This window comes from Lipophrys pholis, assembly GCF_963383615.2.
Source record: "Lipophrys pholis genome assembly, chromosome: 1".
NCBI lineage: Eukaryota > Metazoa > Chordata > Actinopteri > Blenniiformes > Blenniidae > Lipophrys > Lipophrys pholis.
In genome coordinates, this window is record NC_137635.1 from 19,083,160 (window position 1) to 19,105,664 (window position 22,505).

Sequence of the window (22,505 nt, forward strand, 5' to 3'; positions counted from 1 at the left end):
TGCAAGAAGCGAACAACACAAATGTCAATATATTGCAATGCAACCATTGTAGTAGTGCACATGTTATTGCATGTCTGCTCTCACAAACCGGCGCACGTTTTCACATCGGTATTTGCACTTGCAGGGTTTCATTTCCGCAACAGTTAGAAGGTGATTTTTCTTCCATGTGGATACCTTTTGTGCCTCTCATGTGCCTCTGTTTCATGCATGAATCTCTAATATAACTGAATGTTATATGATAGTATTTAGGCGGCTCGAGAGAAAGAGAGAGGCGACGGCCTTGCAGAGCAGCAGTGTTGCTGTCGGCTCTTCTGCACCAGTCTGTGTCTTGGCAACACAGTACAGTAAGAAAACCAGTGCAAGCAGGCAAAGGCACCTCCATCTGCCTGGTGAGTAGTGCAGAGCAGGAAAAAACAGAACAGACGAAACCGTCCCTGTCTTCTGTGCAACAGTGTGAGGGTTAGAAGTGGGTCATAAGGAAATCCCCATATGGGCCACCCTCCCCCATTACCCTCCTTACCCACTCTCCTGGGCCCTTATGCCAGCAGCCCTTATGAAACTAGCCCAGAGCCCTGAGCAAGAAACACTGAGAGGATAAACACGCTGCATATGCAGTGAGCTCTCAATACTGGGATAGGTTGCACATCTCAACAAGTTACGGAAGATCTGGATTTTTCAATGTAAGTGAATCATTCAACATGTTAGAAAGTGCAAGATGCAGTCAGTCTACCATCGCTCTCGTCCGACCTTTAGGATGCCACATTTGTCATTTGTTTTCCGACCTGATGAGTTCGCCCAGGGTGGAAAACCAACCAGGTCCGCCACTGCCTCCTCCTCATTGTGGTTACCAGCCTGCTCACGCATGTCCGTGGGATGGCATCCTTTGCTTCAACCAGCATTAGTCACAAGCTAGCCAACGTGGTCGTGTTGTTCACTCTGGCACAAACATCACGCCCAAGCTGATCCCACAACTGATCAATTTGGTTGAGGATGAGACTGCTGGCAGGCCGTTTATGCAAGAGCAAAGCTCGACAGAATACATTGTTTGTCAAGTGGGAGAGAATAGTTGGCAATTTCTTTTAAGGGCACCACAGTCACACTTAGATCTGTTGCTCATCCCACAAATGCATGTTCCTTACCGATTTTAAACTATTCAAAAGAAAAAGAAACAGGCGAGCAAGACAACCTGGTGGGTATTACATTACATCATCTGTCAGCAAGGTCAGGAGCAGGTAGACCAGAGAGGACAAGCCATGTCAGCGGTATGGAGCTTCTTCACTATTAATAAGAATGACAAACATAAAGCAGACAGTAAATGATGTTCTGCCAAATTATCAAAAAGAGGGAAAGGTAGTTCTTACAAAAAAATGATATCGGTGCATCCCTAAAAGTCTAAGATTTTAACAAATCCTGCAAAGCAACAGACTTCCACAAGCTCCAGCAGTACTTGCAACAAGCACACGCATCCCCACCCAATGCTTCATACTCATGTCTTCCCAAATGAACTAAATCTAAACTGGTTAATTATGAGATTCATCGCTGTTAGCACCTGTTAGGTAATTAATGCCAATCACTGCCTTCTGGGGAGGAAAAATTATCCTTTATGAAAACATGGTTTAGCGAGCATCAGTCTGTCTCTCCCCGCCTTCTCTCGTGCTTCCTCCTTCCGTTCTCTCTCCCCTACTCATTACCTTCACCAACCTGGGTGCCCCGTGCCTGCTGTTAGCAAATCAGCCCAGGAAAAATAAATAAGCACTGTGATAAAAACAAAGGTTGCAGCGATGGCGATGCTTCTACATGGAGCAGTGAAGGAATTCCGTGGAGTGCAGATGGGCAGATGATATCAGGGTCAGGAAACCTGATACATCAGCTGGCAATCAGTAGCTAATAAATTGTTTATGCTATTGCTGCATCAGTAAGATAGTTTTGATCATGGTGTTGTACAAGCTGTGTACATTGATATTCAAACCAACGGTGTTTAATGAAATTTTAAAAACATATTGCAAGTTTAATCAAAGTCAAAGACTTGGTATGGAAACCTTCACACCAGGGCTGCTGCGTCTGTTAGGTTATTGGGTTTCTTCATATCGATGCAAATCGTGCAAGTTACAGATGTGCAATGAAGATGATGATGATGATGATGACCTTCTCACTGTACAAGAGCTGCAAACTGCACTACTGCTGGCAATGATGCCATTAAAGGTATTGCCTTATACCAAGTAATGCACACAAGACATAAACACAGATTATCACTTGCCAGCTTTGCTGAGCTCACTGCTACAGTGTATTTTGACAATCGAAGAGCTTCTGGGGTTTTATTGTACCATCTTTATCTCTTTCTTTTCACCCTTTTCACAATAACTACTGAATTAGATGTAATGAGTCCTTGTGAATAGCTGTTGTTTTAGTAATTGTATTAGGTCCAATTGAACCTACCAGAGTCCAAATGTACTATTGATGGTGACTGCCGAAGGCTGTAAGAATTACGTTGTAGACATTTTAGAGAGGCGAGAAACTCGTTACCGATGCAGTGTAAAAGGCACGTATGTAACATAAGAGACAGTGTCTTAAGTGTAATTAACAGTCATTAGAAACACATTAATAGTTTCCAACGAAACAGTGATTAGACCTAAACCTAGCTTCTGGCAACTGTTTTTTTCTAACATGATAATGGAAGTGAAGTGGACTCACTACAATGTCCGATTTTGTTTAAAATAACCTACATAGCCAAGTAAGAGGTTTGCCTTATCGCTCCATATGTCCTTGGTAACAAGAGCCAATCAAGTTGTTCAATTATCCCAGGGGTGTCAAACATAAGGCCTGTGGGCCGAAAGTGGCCTGCAAGAGGCTCCAGTCCGGCCGCCAAACCGCCAAGCAAATTTTAGAAATTCCAAAGAAAACAAACAAAAAAAAGAAAAAAAAAAAGATTTCTTAAAAGGAGCAGACACAACACAACACTGAGCTTTCTACCTTGTTGGAAGGAAACTAGCGTCAAAGCCATGCTGTCCGGGAGTTTGCAAAAACATGCATTATGCAACAGTTATAGGAGGGTTTTCTGAATATTTCACTGTAATTTGCACCACAAGGTTTCAATAAAATTTACTTTCTGTTGAGAATGCAGTCCTTTTTGGTAGAAATTGTTTGGTTTAGTGAAAACAGACATTTTCATTACATATGATATTATTCAAAATTGGTGACAAACAAAAATTTCTGTATTGTTGTTTTTCTTTAAATTATTATTATTTTTGGGTCATTTCAGGTTTTTACTTTGGTTCATGGAATTCAGGTGAATGTATCTTCATACGTTGAGCTGCAACTGTCATCCCTGTTACTCTTTTGGTTGATCATTATAGCTTACTTAGATCCAATGATAATGTATACCACTTTATCTAACTTGTGTGTTCTGTTCTGTTGGAGCCGATCCCAGCTGACCGTGGGAATAGGGAAAGAGCACACATTGTACAGGTCGTCAATTCATCACAGAGCAAACACAGAGAGACCAGCAGTCACAGACACTTACACCTTTAAACTCACCAATTACCTCATGCTGTATTTGAAGAAAACCCATTCACACTATGGGAGTACATGCAAACTGCAATATCACAAAGATGGTAATATGATTACTAATACCAGCATCAACAATGTTTAGGGGTCACTCACATTTGGTGTCCATCTAAAAAGTTTAGTTCAATTAATCCAATGAAGCATGTGGTTTACAACTTGGTACTGTTCATAGGCAGATTTTGACGGCACATTATTGATGTTACAAGTCAAGATGCAATTAGGTTTCTATTTGCAGCTCATTACTATAATATCCCATCTGAGCAATTTACTATTTAACTTTAATAGCGCTTCATACACAAGAGACGGAGTCCTTTCAGTGCATAGGCCTAATAATTAAACATTGAAGGTCTGTGGCTTTGCAAAACTGGCTCCACAAGCTTTTATTAATTTTTTATTGCTGTGGGATTTTGAAAGGTTAAAAGCATCCATACAAGTCAGAGTGTGCTGATGCATCTTTAAGTGTTTTGTAGTATTGGTAGGCCTAACTGAGAGATCTTACATCCAAGTGCAAACATTTTAAACACCTGTCTGTCGGCCTTTCTGCTTGTCATTTCGGCATCATATTGCGTTTCATCTTGTTGTAACCGACTCATTTAGGTCCTGTTTACACAACCATGAAAACAGAAAACTGAATTTTGAGAGTCAATTTACATGACAATGGTGCTCGGAGCGACTGCAAACACAATTTTTGGAAAAAAGGCTCCCAAGGTGGAACTTTTAGAAAATACTCCCACTGCGTCTCAGTGGAAACCGAGGAAAATGTAACTTTTAAAACACTGCGCAAATAAAGAATGATATGCAAATATCACAAAGACTAATGCATCATGGCCATAGTAAATAATTCTTCTGGACATGCGTGAGTTGATGGACAATAACGACAATGTTTGGCTCCAGAGTATCCTGACTCCCAGCCCATATTCTCCTGAGACTTTGTAGTTTTAGAAGTCTCTGGGATCCCGTGTTTTTCCCCCCACAGTTCAAAAACATGCATATTAGGTGAATACAAGTGTCTTGATCGAGTGTATCTGACCTGGTATGACCATCAGACTTTTCAGTTTCTCCACATATCATCTACCACTGCAGCTACACAGTTCAGATGCGGTTGTAGTCTTTCTTGAGTTAAAGATATTCCCAACTGAGACAACCGTTTAATCAGACATAAATGTAAGTAAACAAACTTATTCCCAGAAGTAGGAAATCCTGATTGGGGCAAATATAAGAGATTTGTGCAATCTTAAATTTAAATCTTAAACGGCCTTAAGTAGCCCTACATTTTCCAAACACAAACTTGTGCCTCTTTATATTGTAGAAAGTAAAGCTTTTTTTCAATGTAAGAAATTTTAGATTCTGCATACATAATGTTTAAGAAGGTGATGGAGAAATACACAGTTTATTAACGGTGTTTGCAGATGAATATCACATCACAATGAAATGTTTCTGATATCTGTCAACTGTTTGACCCACTATCCAGTGTTTCCATGACAAAAAAGGGGGAAACAGACCATGAAAAACACGCTGCTGTAAAGGCTGTTTCCGCTTCTGAGAGACGTGCTTTTAACTTCTATTGCTCAGTTGGTGAGTTGACTAAGGTAATGATAAATTTGAGACAAGCAGAGTCTCTAAAAGTAAAAGGATCTAGTGATGCTGGTTGGAACATATTACTAAAACACGACGCTCTTTCAGCTTTCAACGTCAATTGTTTAGTACATGTAAGAGTAATCTTGTCTGCACTTAAGATTCTCTAAGATTCTCATATTAAAGCAAGTCTGCTGGAAACAATAAAGTCTATCTACTAGGGACTGCATTTGTAAACTACTTGTGGAGCTAACGTTAGTTTAATTAGCAGTTTTTAAAAATAGTCTAACTACGATCAGACAATAAATAATCAAAGGAATTTCTGTATGAATGTGACCACATCAGACAGTCTACATCGAGGTTGTAAAATTCATTTTAGTTCAGGGGCCACAGACGATCCGCTTTTATCTTGCGTGGGCCGGACCAGTAAAATAGTGCCATAATAACGTTTAGATTAAAACTTTGAAGTTTTTTGTTGTTGTGGTGTAGTGTACACCTGATGAAAATGCTTAAAATTTCGGGAAACCAAACAACTACGACAGAAAATCACTACAATCTCAACATAAAGCCAATTTTAATGATACCTTTTGGTGCAAAGAAATTTTTAAATAAAAAAACAACTTTTTCCTGTAGCGATGGCATTGTGCACTCCCCCTGACAACATGGCTTTGAAGGTAGATAGTTTTCATGGCAGCACCACAGATAGCTCAGCTCAGGTCTCAGTGTTGTGTTGTGTTCCTTACTCTGAAGAACTTTGTTAAGAAATCAATGTTTTCGGACCAGATTGGAACCTCTTGCGTGCCAGTTGTGTCCCATGGGCCTTATGGTTGACAACCCTGGTCTGCACACTCTAAATACCAGTTTTCTCTATCGCTTCGCCTGTTATCTTCTCAATACCCACTATCCACAGTTAAAACAAGAAACCTCTGCCTCTTATCTCAACCCTTTACTCTATGCAGCAGCCGCCACATGCACGTCAATACTGTTTGTTCACATTTGACATGTAACCAAATCGACAGCAAATGGGGACTGTGTACACAGGGGGGCTTTTGGCCAATTCAGGACTAAATGAATGCCAAAAGCACAAAAGCCACATTACCACAACAGAAGAATGTTGTCATTGTGTTCTTGAAGGGGAAACGCAACAGGGAGCTTTTGTCTGACTCTTATCTGTGCCGTGTCTTTCCACTTTCATACCATAAGAGGCTCGGAAGATCAATAGCCTCCGATATAGATTTCCTCACATGTCAAACAGTCTCAGCCGCCCCTCTGTCAGCTCCATTCTTCTTCCTTGGTCACAATCTATTCTTTTTTTCATCTTGCGTTGCTTCACTTTCTGTCAGTCTCTCTATTTTTCAGACTCGCCGTGTTCGACTACCCTGCGCCTGCCTCTATATATCAGAATAAGAGGGGTAAAAAGGCACTTTCAGAACTTCTCTACTTCCATTTCCCAAGATTCCTGTGGGGGGACTGATTCAATTGCTGCCTGCTGGTGAGGTTGACAGTGACATCTAAAGGTACCTCTCCCTCTGGATGACTGTCTCTTATACTTCTGTCGAAGTCCTGTTCTTCCACTCTCTCTGCAGCACTCGATGCAATTATCATCTCCATATGGTGGAAAAAGTGCCTTTCTTGTGCACTTGCAGATGGTTATCACATGTGCAAAGACGTGCCAGTTTTATGATTACAGGTTTTCCACTACACACTTGAAGGAAGGATTAAATCTGCAAGCCAAATAGAAGTTGAATGCTTCATCACAGGCCGAGTGGTGCCTATTACATGTTACTGGGCAGCCACCTAAATTAATGTGCTTGCTGATTTTCCAATAAGGTAAGGCCTGTCGGGATTATGAAGCTCATTAAGTTGCTTTGTGTGCAGACACAGTGTCACACTGCCACCTGCAATCTGATGAGAAGATACTGAAATAGCTCATTTGCATATATATTCATATATATGCAAATAACGTAAAAAACATAACGGCCAATGAAAGGGCATAAAAAAAACAATAGAAATATCTATACCAAGCATCGTGGACGAGCTCTTCTTAATTTAACTTGACTTCAGCTGCTTTGAACTTAGTCACCGAAATATCTAGTCTTGCTAATTGAATATGATTTACAGTAACAGTTGTAATGACCCTCACTGGCTGTAGTTAATGTGATGTAATCGATGTGGGAAAGCAGATGAAGAGCAGATAGAAGTAGGAGCAGGAAGCTGGTTGGTACTTTGGACTTTAATCCAAACATCATTAAGTCAAAGTGAAAATATCGTTGCGGACGTAATTAATAAAATAACAATTTTCCTGTAGTGCTGCCTTACAATCATGTTGGGCTCCATTTACATGACAATGTTTTCAAGTTTTCAACAGTGCTTAGAGTTAGTGAAAATGCAACTTTTTGAAAACAGGTCTCAAGGTGGAACTTTTTGAAAACAAACTGACTTCCTCTCTGTGTAGACGAGAGAATACGTTACTTTTCTGTCATGCTGCTGTTGCACATGTGCACCACAGCCATCTTAAATAGTGCTTCTGCAGCTGCTAGAGTAGATGGACAATAACAACAATGGCGGACTCCAGAGTGTCATGACTCCCAGTTCATACTCTCCTGGGACTAGTTTTGTAGTTGAGAGTCACCCGTAATATCAATCCAACTTTGTCCACCATTATTAATATTTATAGCATATTGTCCTCTATGTGCATGTGTTCAATTTCAAGACAAAAAGAAACAGCACCCACTGGTAAATGAAAACGACATACTTTTTTGCATTTCTGCCACTTCTGAATAAACAGAGATAGTTTTCAAAATGTTGCCGTGTAAACGCGAAACCCTTCTGAAACGAATACGCAAAACCAATGCATTTTCACTTGAGACATCGTGTTATTGGAGCCTTCGACTCGCTATTCACTTCCTAGGGAAAGTTGTATTAGTGTAGTCACAACCAAGGGCTTCATGCTCACTGGACACACTATGGCAGCGCTTGGTGTACAAGTCAGAGAAACAGTAGAAATAAAATACCCAACACAAATATCAAAACACTGCTTATATGCACAACATTGATTTCAGCTATGTCGTGACAATTACTCAGTGACCTGGAAGCTGTCTGAGTTCAAATGTGGACTTTCACCCTAAAAGGAGACGGGTCTTTTGACCAATATGAATGTGATTTAGATGACAGATCTTTCTTCCTGATCTAAAGTCACATTTCTCTCTAAACCACGGGTGTCAACACATTTTATTTCAGGGGCCACATATGACCCATTTGGCCCTTGGTGGGTTGTTCAAATAGTTCCATGATAACCTTTAAAGTTTTCTTTTATGTGGTGCAGAATGTTTATATTTTCACAAAAACAAACAATTACTACTGTAAATGACTACAATTTCAAAATCAAGCAAATTTTAATGACAAGTTCTGCTGCAAAAATACTTGTCTCATGTATCCTATGGCTGTTGCATTATGCATGTTTTGTTTTTGTTTTGTTTTTCAGACTCACCCAGACAGCATGACTTTGATCAATGAGGTATCTATCTTTCATGGTAGTATCACCGATATCTCAGCTCGGGTCTCGGTGTCGTGTTGTATTCGCTACTCTTAAGAAAATTGTTAAAAATCAATGTTTTCTTTGAAATTGCGAGCCGGATTAGAGCCTCTCACGATCTCATTTTGTCTCACGGGCCTTATATAAAAAAGTCATTGATCACACAAAGCACATGTTCCCAAAACCCAAATGTAAGTGGGTAACTGTGTTTTCTAACCATATCACAGAGATTGTATTGTATTAATTAGAAAAACTGATATGGAAAAAATGGCTAGCTTAATTTTGTACAATGGTAACATCTACCTATCAACAAGTCTAAAAAGCACTAAATACCATGTTATATTGCAAAGTTTGTGGTTTCACAGTTTTGCCATCACTGGGAGGTTGCCAGGTAGCCAGTTGCTGTTCCCCCCATCTCTCGTATTTATACTAAGCTTAGCTGTCTGACTGCTGACTGGGCTTTCATTTCCTACATCAGACATCACATGCTATCAATTCTGTCATTGAAATGTGGGCAAGAAACCACATTTCTAACTTTATATATCAATGATGTGAAACTGGATCAGCATTTCGATCCACCTTCACGGTGGGGAATTGACGTTAATTCTCGTCTGAAACGGAGGCTGCAAACTTTTCAGTCAACATTCATGCCGAGAATCTTGGGTTTCAGTCGGAGGTTGTTGAGGATGGTTGAAAGTCTTTCTCTTTATATTATGTATTCAATCAATGTCGTCTCCTTGACTCTCCTCTGTGACCCTGAGGTGATTCTGGCTGTGAGTTGCTTTCTCTAACAGCACCAGGATGAGCAAAATAAAGACAACTTCAGACCTCTCCTGAAAGAAGAGCTCATGACCCCCCCCCCCCCCCCCCCACCCCCCCAACCCCACCCCCACCCCACCCCCCAATAAAAACAACTACTGTTTCTTTCAATTCAAATCCTTCAGGAAAGGAAGAAGTCATGCAGACTCTACTCATTTCCAGTCACCAAGCACAAAATGTGTGCAATGTCACTGCCTTTGAACCTTGTTGCGAACACAAATCCAAATATGTTGCAGACGCCTGGTTCTCTCTGGAGGAAATCATGAGTCTAAAATTGACACCCAAAACAGCACTACGACGACAGAAAAGAACAGATTTTGTAACAGAATATTGCCATGGAAGGCACGAAAAACCATGAGAAAAGGCAACAGTGGCCAGGAAACAAGCAGAGCTGACAGTGGGGGCTATTGGTGCAATCAGGAGGGCGGAAAACAAAACTCCTTCACTGTTTTTATGAGGCGTTCCAGGCTGGTAATTCACCGACAGATCTTCTGCCTGTCTGCCTGCCTGAGTGAGAGCCCAGCATCGTGACGCATTTCGACCAGCCACATGTCCCCATTCCATGGGCCAGCACCCAGCAGGATGGGGGGGGTTGTGTGTGGAAGCGGGGGCCTTAAGCCTGTCCATGATTTTGTATGTTTGTGTAAGTCCATATGTATGTATGAGGATGGGAGGGTGAGTGACGGGAAGCCTGCCAATGTGTATTGACCTCCTCAGGGCAGGGTGACGAGAAAGCCAGGCCATACTGAAGCCTGCAGGCAAAAGAGAGAGAGAAATCTTCCAAAAAATGGTCTGTTGGTGGGTAAATCTGTGAGGGGTGTGGGGGAAAAGCACGGACAGAGTTTTAGGATAAGGGAATGGGGTTCATAAATGTGCTCACAGCATGAGCGTTCCCTGCTTGTGACGCTGGAGGCATCAGTGAGTGAGCCAAGCAAATCTGCTGCCTGCCCCTGGGCTGAGTGAAACATACAGGCCTGAATCTGAAGTGTCGTGCATATGCAGCCTGCACACGTGTGGGCGCATTTTGGTGTCCATGTGAATATGTGTACATAAGAAGGGGAACCGGAAAAAAAAATAGCCTACAGTGTTTTGGGAACGTGAAAAGTGATCTGCTGCTTTGGCCAGTTCATCTGAAACAGACTGCTTTCTGTCGATGCCAAAGCTCTCAAATACATACACACAGAGGAGTGAGTGGCCAGCCTTGCTCCCACTTTACTGTATTAAATCAGCATAAACATCAATGGTACCAACATTGTGTCAGGTGGACACCACCATTATGCTAGATAAAGTGTAGTACCCCTTAACTACGTGTCAGAACGATTTAAAACAAGGTTTTTTTAAGCAATGTTAATGTTAACTGTGAGAGTATTTTTCCATTTCACTGAATTAATAAAGTTAAGATCAGTTTGAGTTCATACTCGTACTGTTGGGACTATTTGAACCCTACAGCGAGGGGATCCAGCAGTTTTATTATTATAGCCTTCATCCACAGAGCCTGAGGAGGTCACTGAATGGTTGGATGACTATGAAAATGATGGGAAACACATGCTGGCACTGGATGTCAATCAAATTAAGCGCATTCGAGAGTGGACCAATGTGTTTGACAGCACTCTCCACCTCCATCATCATAACAACACATGAGAGAATATATCTTTCCAATGAATGGCATTATTCTTTCAGTTGTCAGTCATCCAAGCCATGTTATATCTAATCATATCGGGACGGCAACTGCAGTTTGAGTTTGAAGGCATTTCAGCCCTCATCCAAATGGTTTCATCTGCTTTCTGTGAAAAACAGCAAAAAAGCTCAACAATCAAAGTCTAAAGAGCGTTCAAGCTTTTTCCTGCAGGCACAAGCTGACCTATTTGTTCATGATGCATATTTACATCAATCCACCATGATCTTTAAACCAATGATAGGTGTAATGGCACTGATTATTGAGTTACAATAGAAGCTGTCAATGGACTGAATACATTAACCAGCAGGTGAATCAGTCCAAATCATTTGGGCGCATGTAAAGATCTGAGCTATTTTCACAGGGATGACTTGTGAAGGGTACATTAAGTCAGAGAATCCTCAAACGTCTTATGCGATGTTGCCAGGATCCCGTGGTTATTAACCATCAAATACGATTTAACAAAGAAAAGATGACACATGTGAGATGTTCTGAAAAAATCTTCAATTCTGCCTTTGAAATGAGGTTACTTTGACATAAACCTTAGACATTGGCCTCGGCCAGTATTCAAATGCTTCCTGCTGAACTGCTTAAACTGTACAGGAATGAAGTTCATATTCTTGACTTGTTTTCTACATTGCAGGTTTTTCTCCAAAAGAGCATAGGTATCTACTTCAGGGAAATACTCAATATCAAGTCTTTTCAATCTTGCAACTGATGCTTGTTTGTTTCTGTTCATCCCAGATTCGTAAAGTGGCTCCATCACATCCAACACCTGACAGTTCCGTCCAGAGATGTGCAGCCCGATGAGCAGCCGAGATACTGCACAGAACCCGCACAGACCCAGGAATCATATCACAGCCACCCCATGATACACACAGTGTGGAATGGTTCAGGAGTGAATTTCAGCATAATGCAGCCCAGGTTACTACAAACTTCTTCCATTTCTGAGTATAGAAACAACATCTGAGCTTTTAAAATGTGGAATTCAGTGTAGATTGATTTCACAAACCTTACTAATAAGGTACTTATGTAATACATGGAAATGTTCAGTGTTGAGTAGTCTCATAAAACAGCAAGAATATTGTCAGGAGGAATTCACTGTACACACCATATTGCCTGTGATACAGGAGATTAGAGCTTTATTCTGTTATAAGAATCACTGGAAAAGGAAAACTGAAAATAGCTGCAGATTACAGAGGATTTTATACAGAGTATTACGCAGTTACATGTTAGCGGGCCTTAATGGACTTATAATGCTTGACTGTATATCTGACACACAGTAAGCTTGTTATTGTTGTAAAGAACATGGCTGTGTTCTCACTGGGCTCCTCTACTGAATCTGCACATGTGAGGAGAGGAAAGTTGAATGAAAACCCCCAGCTAGTGTTTACAGTTGTCTTCATCCGTAATTACATTTTTCTGCAAATACATACGACAGAAAATAATCCTGATATTTGAAAAGGGCTTGAATCATTAATTCCAATAGTTGATTAAGAAGAAGAGTCAGTGTAGCAGTTAATTAGAAACCAGTGGTGATAACCACCTGTTCAAACATACAGATGGGAAGTCTGTCTGCTTATCCCATGACTGCCTCTGAGTGCTTTATCATCACGGGTAGTCAAATGTAAATGAGACTGAAGTAGATGAAGATGGATTGAAGTAATAGTCCTCATCTCACTCAGGATTTGACTGAAGTGCACATCGGGTTACGACATACACGTGCAGAGATGGACACAGGTGCACATACAAAAAGGGCACCTAAGCGAACAGAGACAAGAGGGCATGCGTGCACGTCCACAAACACACGTGCACGCAAATGTAATTACCTGTCAAATGCAGGATGTGACTTCCTGGGAGTAAATGAAGTGATTAATATTCGTGCAGATGGAGGGATGTGGGGATGGGGGTGCACGGCTGATGAGAAGTTAAGATATTCTTCATCCTATTGCTTCTTTTCTGACGCCGCAGCACAATGAAGAGATGTGAAATTTCACAGTGGAAAGTGCAAACGACGGGCTGCATGTATGACACTATTTTCACAAGCCATAAAGACACTGCATGCTTTCTTCTAAATGGCTGCAGAATGAGTGCCTCTTCAGACAGGAGCCTGATGCAGTCTGATGTAACTTTAGAATTTTAGGAAAAAAAAGTAATATCTGTATTTTATAATCTTTCGCCTTGCATTCTAAAAGCCTTTTGCCTCTCTCGTCCACCCCTCCTTTCTTCCCTCCCTCCCCATCCTGTCTTGACACCTCGTTGGCCGGCCTCCCTCTGCGCCTGAAACCAAGTGGATGTCTACTGTTGGTCGATGCTTGCCGGCTGCGCGGCCCCAGAGCCCTAATAAGCAGGAGTCTAATGGCATCCCAGGGCTGCCGAGGGGCCTCACATTAAGATAATTAGGCAGGGAGAGGGTGCAGGAATGAGGCCCTGGAGAGGAAAAGCAGACACTTTTGAACTTTCTGAGAATCTGAGACTTGACTTACTGTCTCTTAGCTTTGTTGCTCTTTGCAGTAAACCTATAGTGTGGCTCCAAATCACTCGGAAACCATTTTTTTTGTTGGGTTGATGGGTTTTTCAAGCCGTCTAAATCACTCTTATTGCTGGCTGTCACTGCGAGACTAATAATGCTGTTTGACAGCGAGCAGAAAACAAACTGCACTAAAGAGCATAGAAGGATGCTTCTACTACATTTCTACATGTGTAAATCGAAACAGCATGCAAACGCTGCATCCAAATGGCTTTACTAATGCCCATTTGACACGGTATAAAGATCTCAGCACCTACTCTGACTTCTTCTAATGTGTTTGGTGACAATATTGCAATTTATAGTCCATTAGGAACATATTATAATGGGGACCAAAGCCTCGTTTGTCTTGACCGACAGAGAGGTGTCTGAAATGTTATTAGATATTATCAAGCCACTTAAAGCGAGCTCCCATCATGGAAACTTCCACCTCTTGAAATTTCAATTTCCAGGGCAGCAACAATTGTCAGCATGGCCAAATAGATATGACAATATCTCAGATTTTTGTGTCTCTGTGCTGAACATGGAGGCTATCAGCAGATCTGTCCAAATGGCAAAAATAGTCCCACCATTTCTTTAAAACTTAATAAACCATGTGGGGTTTTTTTTGTATATATTGTTTGATCACTTGTTACAAAAAGGAAAGCAATGAGAAAATATGTAGCACGTTTTTAACCAAAACTCTGTTCCATAGCAGTGTTTCCTCTTGCGTGACTAACTTTTATCACCACCATAACTAAAATAAACACACGCTTAACATTTGGATACTTTGGCTATTTTAGTTAGGTGTAGATTAATAAATTAAACTAATAAATGTGATATGAAGATAGGTTAGTAAACAACAGCACCCACTAGTGACCCTACATGAAAACGACATCGTTTTCAGCGTTTTCTGCCATTTCCGTGTAAACGGACATCGTTTTCAAAATGTTGCCAAGTCAATGGGACACTATTCTGAAACAAAATTGCAAAAACTGGGATTTCACTCAAATCGTTGTGTAAACAGGACCTATTTATGCAAAGAGTGTATTACCTTGAACAGCAAGAGATTGTGCAAACTTATCAGATAAGAGAGCAGGTGTTTTACAGTTGCTGGAACTCAGTACTTATTGTAGTAAATGTGTTGTACATTACGTGTATGGAAAACTCAACCAACAGTCAGGAACTTTACTCTGAAAATATTCCGTCTAAAACCTTTAAGCAGATGTGTAGAATTGTCTTGCTTGTGCCAGAATGTGAGTAAACCCAAGTTTGGAGGAGAAAAATAAGGAGAAGGGGAAAAAAAAGCGTAACGGACATTTCCTCAATGGTTTGGATCAAAGAAAACGAGCTGTAGATATAGCGGGAGCTTTGCTGTCACTCCAACAGGCTATGAGCCTTAAAGACAAACTCGGGGATGGAACCTCCACTGTGCTTTTTCCTGCCTGTTTGAACACAAGGACAGAAGCTGAGCTTCAAGCGGAGACGGAGCTGGAGTGACGCCTCGCAGATAACTACCTACAGCTCTGTCATTTTCTCTTTCACAGCCTGCCTTTGCTTGTTTCCTGCGGCCCGTGTGTAGGTTCGCTCCTCTTTCAGCTCTGACACTCAGCAATCAGATGTGACGGCTCGTATGACAGCCGAGGAGACAAGGTCACCCAGTCGCCTACTTTTAACGAAGGATATGGCGAACTGCTTTTGACAGCCCTGCACTGCCTGTACATAAAAACACACGTATACTGCATGCATGCTGAGCACTCACCCCCCCCCCCCCCCCCCCCCACACACACACACACACACACACACACGCACAAGCAGAGCAGGGATATTTTGCAGACGAGGCCTTTTCTCGTGCCTGTGCAATCTAAGAAGCAATTACCTATTAAAATTTCATCCTTCCCATCTCGGAATGTTTAGGAAAAGATTATAACTACTATGGAGGTAATTAAGCCTGCAAATGTTGAATTGAGTTGCGAATGTAGAGGACTGTGTATGTTGTGTCAGTGTCTGTGGGAGTGTGTGCTTTGTCTTAATGAAACTAATTGTGCTGCCCACCTAAAGCTCTTTAGTGGGATACTCAGAATGACAATTATAGAAGCAAGAAGCTCTACATTATTGGTCTGGAGGAAGTTTCCAGTGTATTAATTTATAAGGATAACCGCTATATTCCAATTAAACTTCACAGCTAATGTATTTATTAGATTGTACAGTGCATATAGTAACAATGAGATTAGCTTTGACAATTAGACTTAAGAACATTTCAAGTTTATTAGGCTTGAAACTTTTGTGAAAGTCACCCTGAATTAAATGGTAGAGATGTCTTTCCACTTTTTAATCTAAAGGAGAGTTCAGCTTGAATTTAGGACAAACACACAGGCCTGTCCTTCACTGTGCCATCACTCCAGATATTGCCGGAGAGATGCTTTGACTCCTCCTCTCCATACTCCATTGTCCTTCTCTTTTCCCATTCCTCCCATCTTTGTCTCTCCCGCTCTTTGATGCTGGAAGCCAGGAGACGTGGGATTTTCAGCCTTTTAAGGGTTCTAGCAAAATCTCTGAGGTTTTTTTCGATGGCATGAAAGCCGGCTGGACTGCTCCGCCTCAGGAACTTGTGGTTCACAAAGCAACCGTAGTGTCCATTTTTAATATGAAGTAGGCGTTGCGGGCGGGGTGCCGGGCCAGATACACATACGGCCCCTGTATATAACAAAAGACGGACCTCAGGCTTGTGTATTACTAATTGATGGGGTGCGCTTCTTGCACGTGTGGTACATGCGATAATTATTGTGAATTATCAAGGCACAGCAGAGAGTTAATTAAGAACAGAGGCATGCTTGCTGTTCTGCCTGACCCACTCATAAATGATAAACCATGATAAGGCAAAAGAGATTCACTTACAGACCAAACAAATCCAAACATGTATTAGCATTTTCCTATTACTCTCAAAAGCAGCTTTTTGAGGGGTTTACTAATAGATCCCTTTCATATGTTACAATATGGTGTCTCATAATTATATACTGAAGGGAACATTCATCTGTTTTTCCACACACTGTTGCATGTCTCTTTCCGAACATACAGAAGATATTATTTTATTGGAGGATGAATGCAAAGCTGGAAATTAGCACCAAACTGAACAATGCAATGGGGAATCGGCTGCTTGTGAGAAACTGTGATATCGCCGCTCTGCCATATCTGTCCCGTCCCTGCATGATGTCTTGCGGCAGTTATGTGACAAAGGGTCAAGTGATTTTTGCTCAGGCATGCACAAAAAGGCACGCTTCATCGGCTGATTTTGCAATTAATTGAAGGTTTTATGTAATGCAAGTAACAACTTAATCGTTTGATTTCCGTAAGATGACTGCAAGGGTCACTCGTCACTTGTCAGCCACGGGAAATTTCTCGCCTTATATACGAAGCAGAAAACTTGGCAGAATAGATTCATTGATGACAATAACGGAGCAATCTGGCCATGAGCTATAATCAATATGTAGTTTGCACTAAAAATACATTTAGCAGTGCAATCTGCTACATATTTGAATGGAGCCCTGTCGTGTGCACATGGACGTGAACAACTGGCCCTTTTAAACCAAGCGCTTATCTTTACATTGCAATTACCGCTCTCTTCACTTTTCTTCTCCTTCTTCCGCCATCTGTCCTTTGCATTCACAGTAAACCTCCTAATGAAAAATCACTTTGCCCTTTCCAGTCTATTTATCTCCCATCTATTCGCTTAAAATAAGAATAACATATCCACGTCCAGCAAATCCATATCCAGTTTCCCTCCTCTCCTGCAACCTGTGATGGATTGCCCCACTCACCACCAGAGAGATCTGTAAACCAATCAGGTGGCTGTCACCGAGGATCCTACCAGATCACGGAGGTTAATAACATTCCACATGATTACCCACAAGTCCCAGGATTAGAGAGTTCAGGGGAGCAGGTTCCACATTGCAAATAATAATCACTATTTCACAGCCATGGCCACTTAGGTGATAGGCCAACCTGTAATCTCATCTCTCTCGCGCTGGGGAGAAAATAAACGACTTGAGCGAACCCCTTCACCTACTGAAAGAGTCACTTATTTGTTTATTTGTTTGTTTTTTTGTTTTTGGCACTTTTTGGAAAATGAGGATGCTCTTACCTCTGCTAAAAAAACAACAACAACAAACAAACAAATGAAAAACCTGTTTTTCAATGAAAGCAACCTTCCTCCCCACTTTTCCATGATGTTGATAGTGTCTGTGGGTGTAATGCTTCACAGAACAGGGTTATGTCACCTTATTGTTTGTGAGAGGAGCTGTTGTAGGATGGCATATTGGTCTCATTCTCAGAAAACACGAGCGATTATCCAACCCCGCGCATCCCTTCCTTACATGTACACTTCCTGATTCATAAGTGATGGATGTAATCCATGTGATGTTTTCTGATTCAGACTGATTTAAAGGCAGAAAAGCAAATAGGAAGTGAGGCATGCGTCCAAAACTCTTCGTTGCTACATGTTTGCATTTGAAAATCAAGCTCTAATCTCATCAATCTGGTAAAGTCTCCTCCACTTTTAATGAAAGTAGAACACTGAAAGTCAATACCAGTTAAAAAATTAAAAATAAAACTTGGTGAGATTGATTTTTTTTTTCTTCACCAAAGTGCACTATAAGAAGGCACGATGCAACCTTTTGATGTGTGCGGATTTCAGCTGCCGTCAGTTGGAATGGCGCAAAATGCCATTCATGTTCAGTTTGATAGTAACACAAGAAATGAGGGAATGACAGCCCCCTGTGTCACTCCATCTCAAACACATCGTCTATGGCAACTATCAGCATCAATTTGCTTCAGTTTGGACACCAGAAGTACAGGCTGCTGCTGCAGCTCTGCATTGAACTCACATGTACAGTATGCTGTGGTCTGTACATTGTACATATCCATGTGCGTTTATGTGTGTTTGATCGTTGGTGTTAAAAAAAAAAAAACAAAGAAGCTTGGTACTGTAAAAGCCCACAAGACTCAATAGAAATAGATGGCATTCATACGCTTTGTGTTATACCCCATCGCCCCTCCAAAAACCCTACACACACTACCTCGCCGACTCACTCACTCACACACACACTCCCACTTTCCTCTTTCTCTCATTATATCATGTGGGCATGAACCAAAATAAAAACGGTGAATAAGGACTGGATTTGAAAAGCAAGAAAAAAAAAGACAGGCAGATCTTCTCTTTCTAACGCGTTATGAAATGGATGAATATCTGGCCGGCGTGAGATAAAAACAAAACCCAACACTGGTATGTGAAACAAAACACGAACAAGCCTGCAGGGAAGTGTGTTTTTTTTTTCTTTCTTTTTTTTTTATCTCCTCATGTTTTATTTTTGAGGATTTTCTGACGAGGCAGCATCCTTCCCAAATTCTCGCCATCCTCACATCACTGTGGAAGAATTCACATAGGCCTCTGACACCAACCTGGACACACTCAATGTCTCTTTAAATAAGCAGCTTTTTTTTTTTTTTTTCCCTTTTTGCTGACACACACTACACCTACACTTCCATATGCTGCTCTAAGTTATACACAGAGTTCACAACAGTCAGTAATGAGCTGTCCAAAACTTCCAGAGGGGAGAAAATAGATAAACTTACGGAGGTTTGTAGGTCTGGAAACATAGTGTTGTGAATGCATCCCGAGGGCCTCCTCCCCCCTGAACTGCTCACCTGGACACCCACCCTGCAGCACGCTGGCAACAGCCCTGTGAGAGAGAGAGAGAGAGAGAATGCGTGATGGTTGCAGCCACAATAAACTGTGCATGACATGGTTAATTTAATTATTCAGTTTGAATGCATTGACACACACAATCTATTTTTTTTTATGAAATTGTTCAGGGCAACTATGTGAAAAAAAGCACCTTCTCTGATGAATGGATAATATTTGGTTTCATTTGTTTTCAGTGGCAGTTGCACACACTCATTACCTCCTGGAACACACAATAAAGGTGTAAAAAAAAAAAAAAAGAGAGCGCGAAAGAGAATATTTCAACTGATCTCCAGTCAGATGAATACACGATGGTGCGCAATGCCGCCTTTACTCAAGTGAAAGAAACCGCCCCCGCCAGTTGAGAGAAGAGTAGATCACGTAATGTTGTGCCATAACCACAATGGATGGATTGGCAAGAATGGTAGGAGCAGACAGCAGTCACTCCTGTTTGAGGTGATGCTTTAAGTTGCCATGGTTTCCCATAAAGCACATAGCCACTGTGATGCAGCTATATGATATTCTTTATAGGTGTGAAAGAAGCTGCAGGTGATTTATGATATTGTGATTAATTCTACTGATATGTGTCCGATGTGCGTGCGGAGATGAGGACGGCACGTTGCGCGCGCCGGATCCCTGCGTGCGTAGGCTACTATACTGCAAGTCTCTTTGTAAACAAGCGAGCCGACGAGAAGACAGGGAGAGATGAAGAAAAGATGGTGAAAGAGAGACTTGTATACCTGGACATGTTCTCTCTTTGAGGCCGGTGCGCCTTTTCCAGCCCCAGCTTGGTGAAAATCCCCACGAGAGCCATAATGGCCACTACTCCACAAATGATGTAAACAATTAAGTTCGTCTTGTCTTTGGTGCTGTCGTGCATCTTGTTCATCTTTTTGTAGGGGGTCTGCCCGGTCTTCATCCACACCGGAGTGTCATAGTTTTTGCAGGTACTCTGGTCCAGACGCGAGTGCTTGTAGGAGCAGCAGAAGCGGAAGCCACAGGTGCCGCAGCAGTACAGATAATTGCCCGTTTTGCAGATGAACGGCGGGTCCCACTGGCCCATCACGTCGTAGTAACCCCGACATCTGTCCTCTGTGTGCGGGGTCTCCTCGGACACGCTCTCCTCCTCCCTGGAGCCGTTGGAGGTGGCGATCATCACGAATCCTCCGAGCAGCCCTGGCTCCCCGTCAGCCTTGCACACAAGCGCCATAACTTTGAGCAACAAGAAGCCGAGGAGGAAGTATCTCCCTCTCATCTTGTCTTCTCCCCCGTTCAACTTCACGCAGAAACAAAGCGACTTGGACAGAGGGGGAAAGGCGCACGTTCATGATAGGCTGGAAAGTCCACAAACATATATCCGAATAGCAACGCACCGTCATCCGCGCTCATGCACATCTTTCCTAACATATCATCATCCAGAAGGGGGGAAAAAGACGCGCAGAATGAAAACAATCTGCTGATCTTGACTGAATAAAACTAACTGCGCTCCAAGGCGTGCGCTCTGTTGCGCATTCATGCGTCTTCCCAGTAAAAGGCTTTCTGTAGGTTCAGGTTTCGCGTTTTAAGGAGTGCATCACTTCACTTATCCATCGGTGCGCTCTTACGCACAGGAGTAGGCAGAGACACAAGCTGCACCGAGGATGAGAGCGCAGTGAGCCAACAGAAAGAGCCGAGGGTGGGAGAGCATGGTGCGCAAAAGAAGAGGAGGAGGAAAACCGGGGAAGGGAGGGAGACTGCAAGGGCTGAGAACCAGAGAGAGGGAGAGAGAGAGAGAGAGAGAGAGAGAGAGAGAGAGAGAGAGAGAGAGAGAGAGAGAGAGAGAGAGAGAGAGAGAGAGAGATTCTTTATTTCGAAATATTATGACAAAAGCCCCCGAATACGCACATCACTATTCTGCTATGCGAGGAAAGACGTGGGAGCCCTCATTTTTGGTCCACTTTACGCCTTTCCAGTTGTAGGTTGGCCATTGTTTGAGGACAGTGGTACAATGGCTGGTGGCTGACAGAGCTTCTCAGAAAAGGGAAAGCATTTTGGAAAAGAGTTCTTCACCAAAGAATTAACCCCGGTAAATAATGCCTGAATCCCCAGAGGGCTTTGGTATAGGCCCAGCTTCCTTTGTTCACATCCAAATGAAATAACCACAGATTATGAAAATGAAAGCATTTATTAGACATTTTTTAACACCTTATCAGGCAAATGATTGCAGTGGCTTGCAATGGTATTCATAGCCCTTAAACATTTGCATATTTTGTCACATCACAGCCGCAAATGTAAATGTATTTTATTGGGATTTGATGTGATAAATCAACATAATGTTCCACATATTTGTGAAATGGAAGATAAATGCTACTCAATTTTTTTTAATTCAAAATCTTGTTTGCAAAAGTATTGTGCACCCCTGAGTCGATACTTAGTAGAGCCACCTTTAGCTGCAAACCTTTTGAGGCATGTCTCTACCAGCTTTGCACATAGACTGCCATTTTTTGCCCATTCTACCACACGAGTATGCTTTAATCCAAACCATTCCCTTGTAGCTCTGGCTGTATAAGCTTGTTGTCCTGCTGGAAAGTGAACCTCCACCACAGTCTCAAGTCTTTTGCAGATTCTAACACGTTTTCCTCCAAGATTCCCCAGTAATTGTCTCCATCCATCTTCCCATCAACTCGGTCCAGCCTCCCTGTCACTCCTGACTGAGAGCATCCACACAGCATGATGCTGCCACCACCGTTTTTTACAGTGGGGACAGTGTGTTCGGGGTGATGTGCAGTACACAGCGTTTTGCATTCGTCCAAAAAGGTTCATTTTGGTCTAATCTGAGCAGAACATGTTTGCTGTGTCTCCAACATGGCTAATTGCAATCTGCAAACAGGACTAGTTCTGGCTTTGTTTCAACATTGGCTTTTTTCATGCAACTATTCCATTAAGGCTCGATTTATGGAGCCAAGGCTGATAGTTGTTCTGTGGACAGATTGTCCCACCTGAGCTGTGGATCTCCGTAGTTTCCCCAGAGCTTCCAAGGCCTTCAATGTATTCACTTCAGCTGTATCTAAACTGAAATTAGATTGCACACAACTTGCCTTTATTTTCTAAT

The 22,505-nt window shown here is 42.0% G+C and overlaps 1 protein-coding gene across 1 annotated transcript in view; it reads right to left on the reverse strand.

The window, feature by feature from the left end:
• shisa9a (shisa family member 9a) overlaps nucleotides 1–20,669 on the reverse strand; it is a gene marked incomplete at both ends in the record, with an annotated part of 49,748 nt that extends 29,079 nt beyond the window's left edge. The window contains 2 exons of the mRNA XM_080483580.1: nucleotides 19,306–19,412; nucleotides 20,155–20,669. Of these exons, the coding sequence (XP_080339706.1) occupies nucleotides 19,306–19,412; nucleotides 20,155–20,669 (622 nt within the window). The remainder of the gene's footprint in view (nucleotides 1–19,305; nucleotides 19,413–20,154) is intronic.
• Between the last annotated feature and the right edge of the window lie 1,836 nt (nucleotides 20,670–22,505).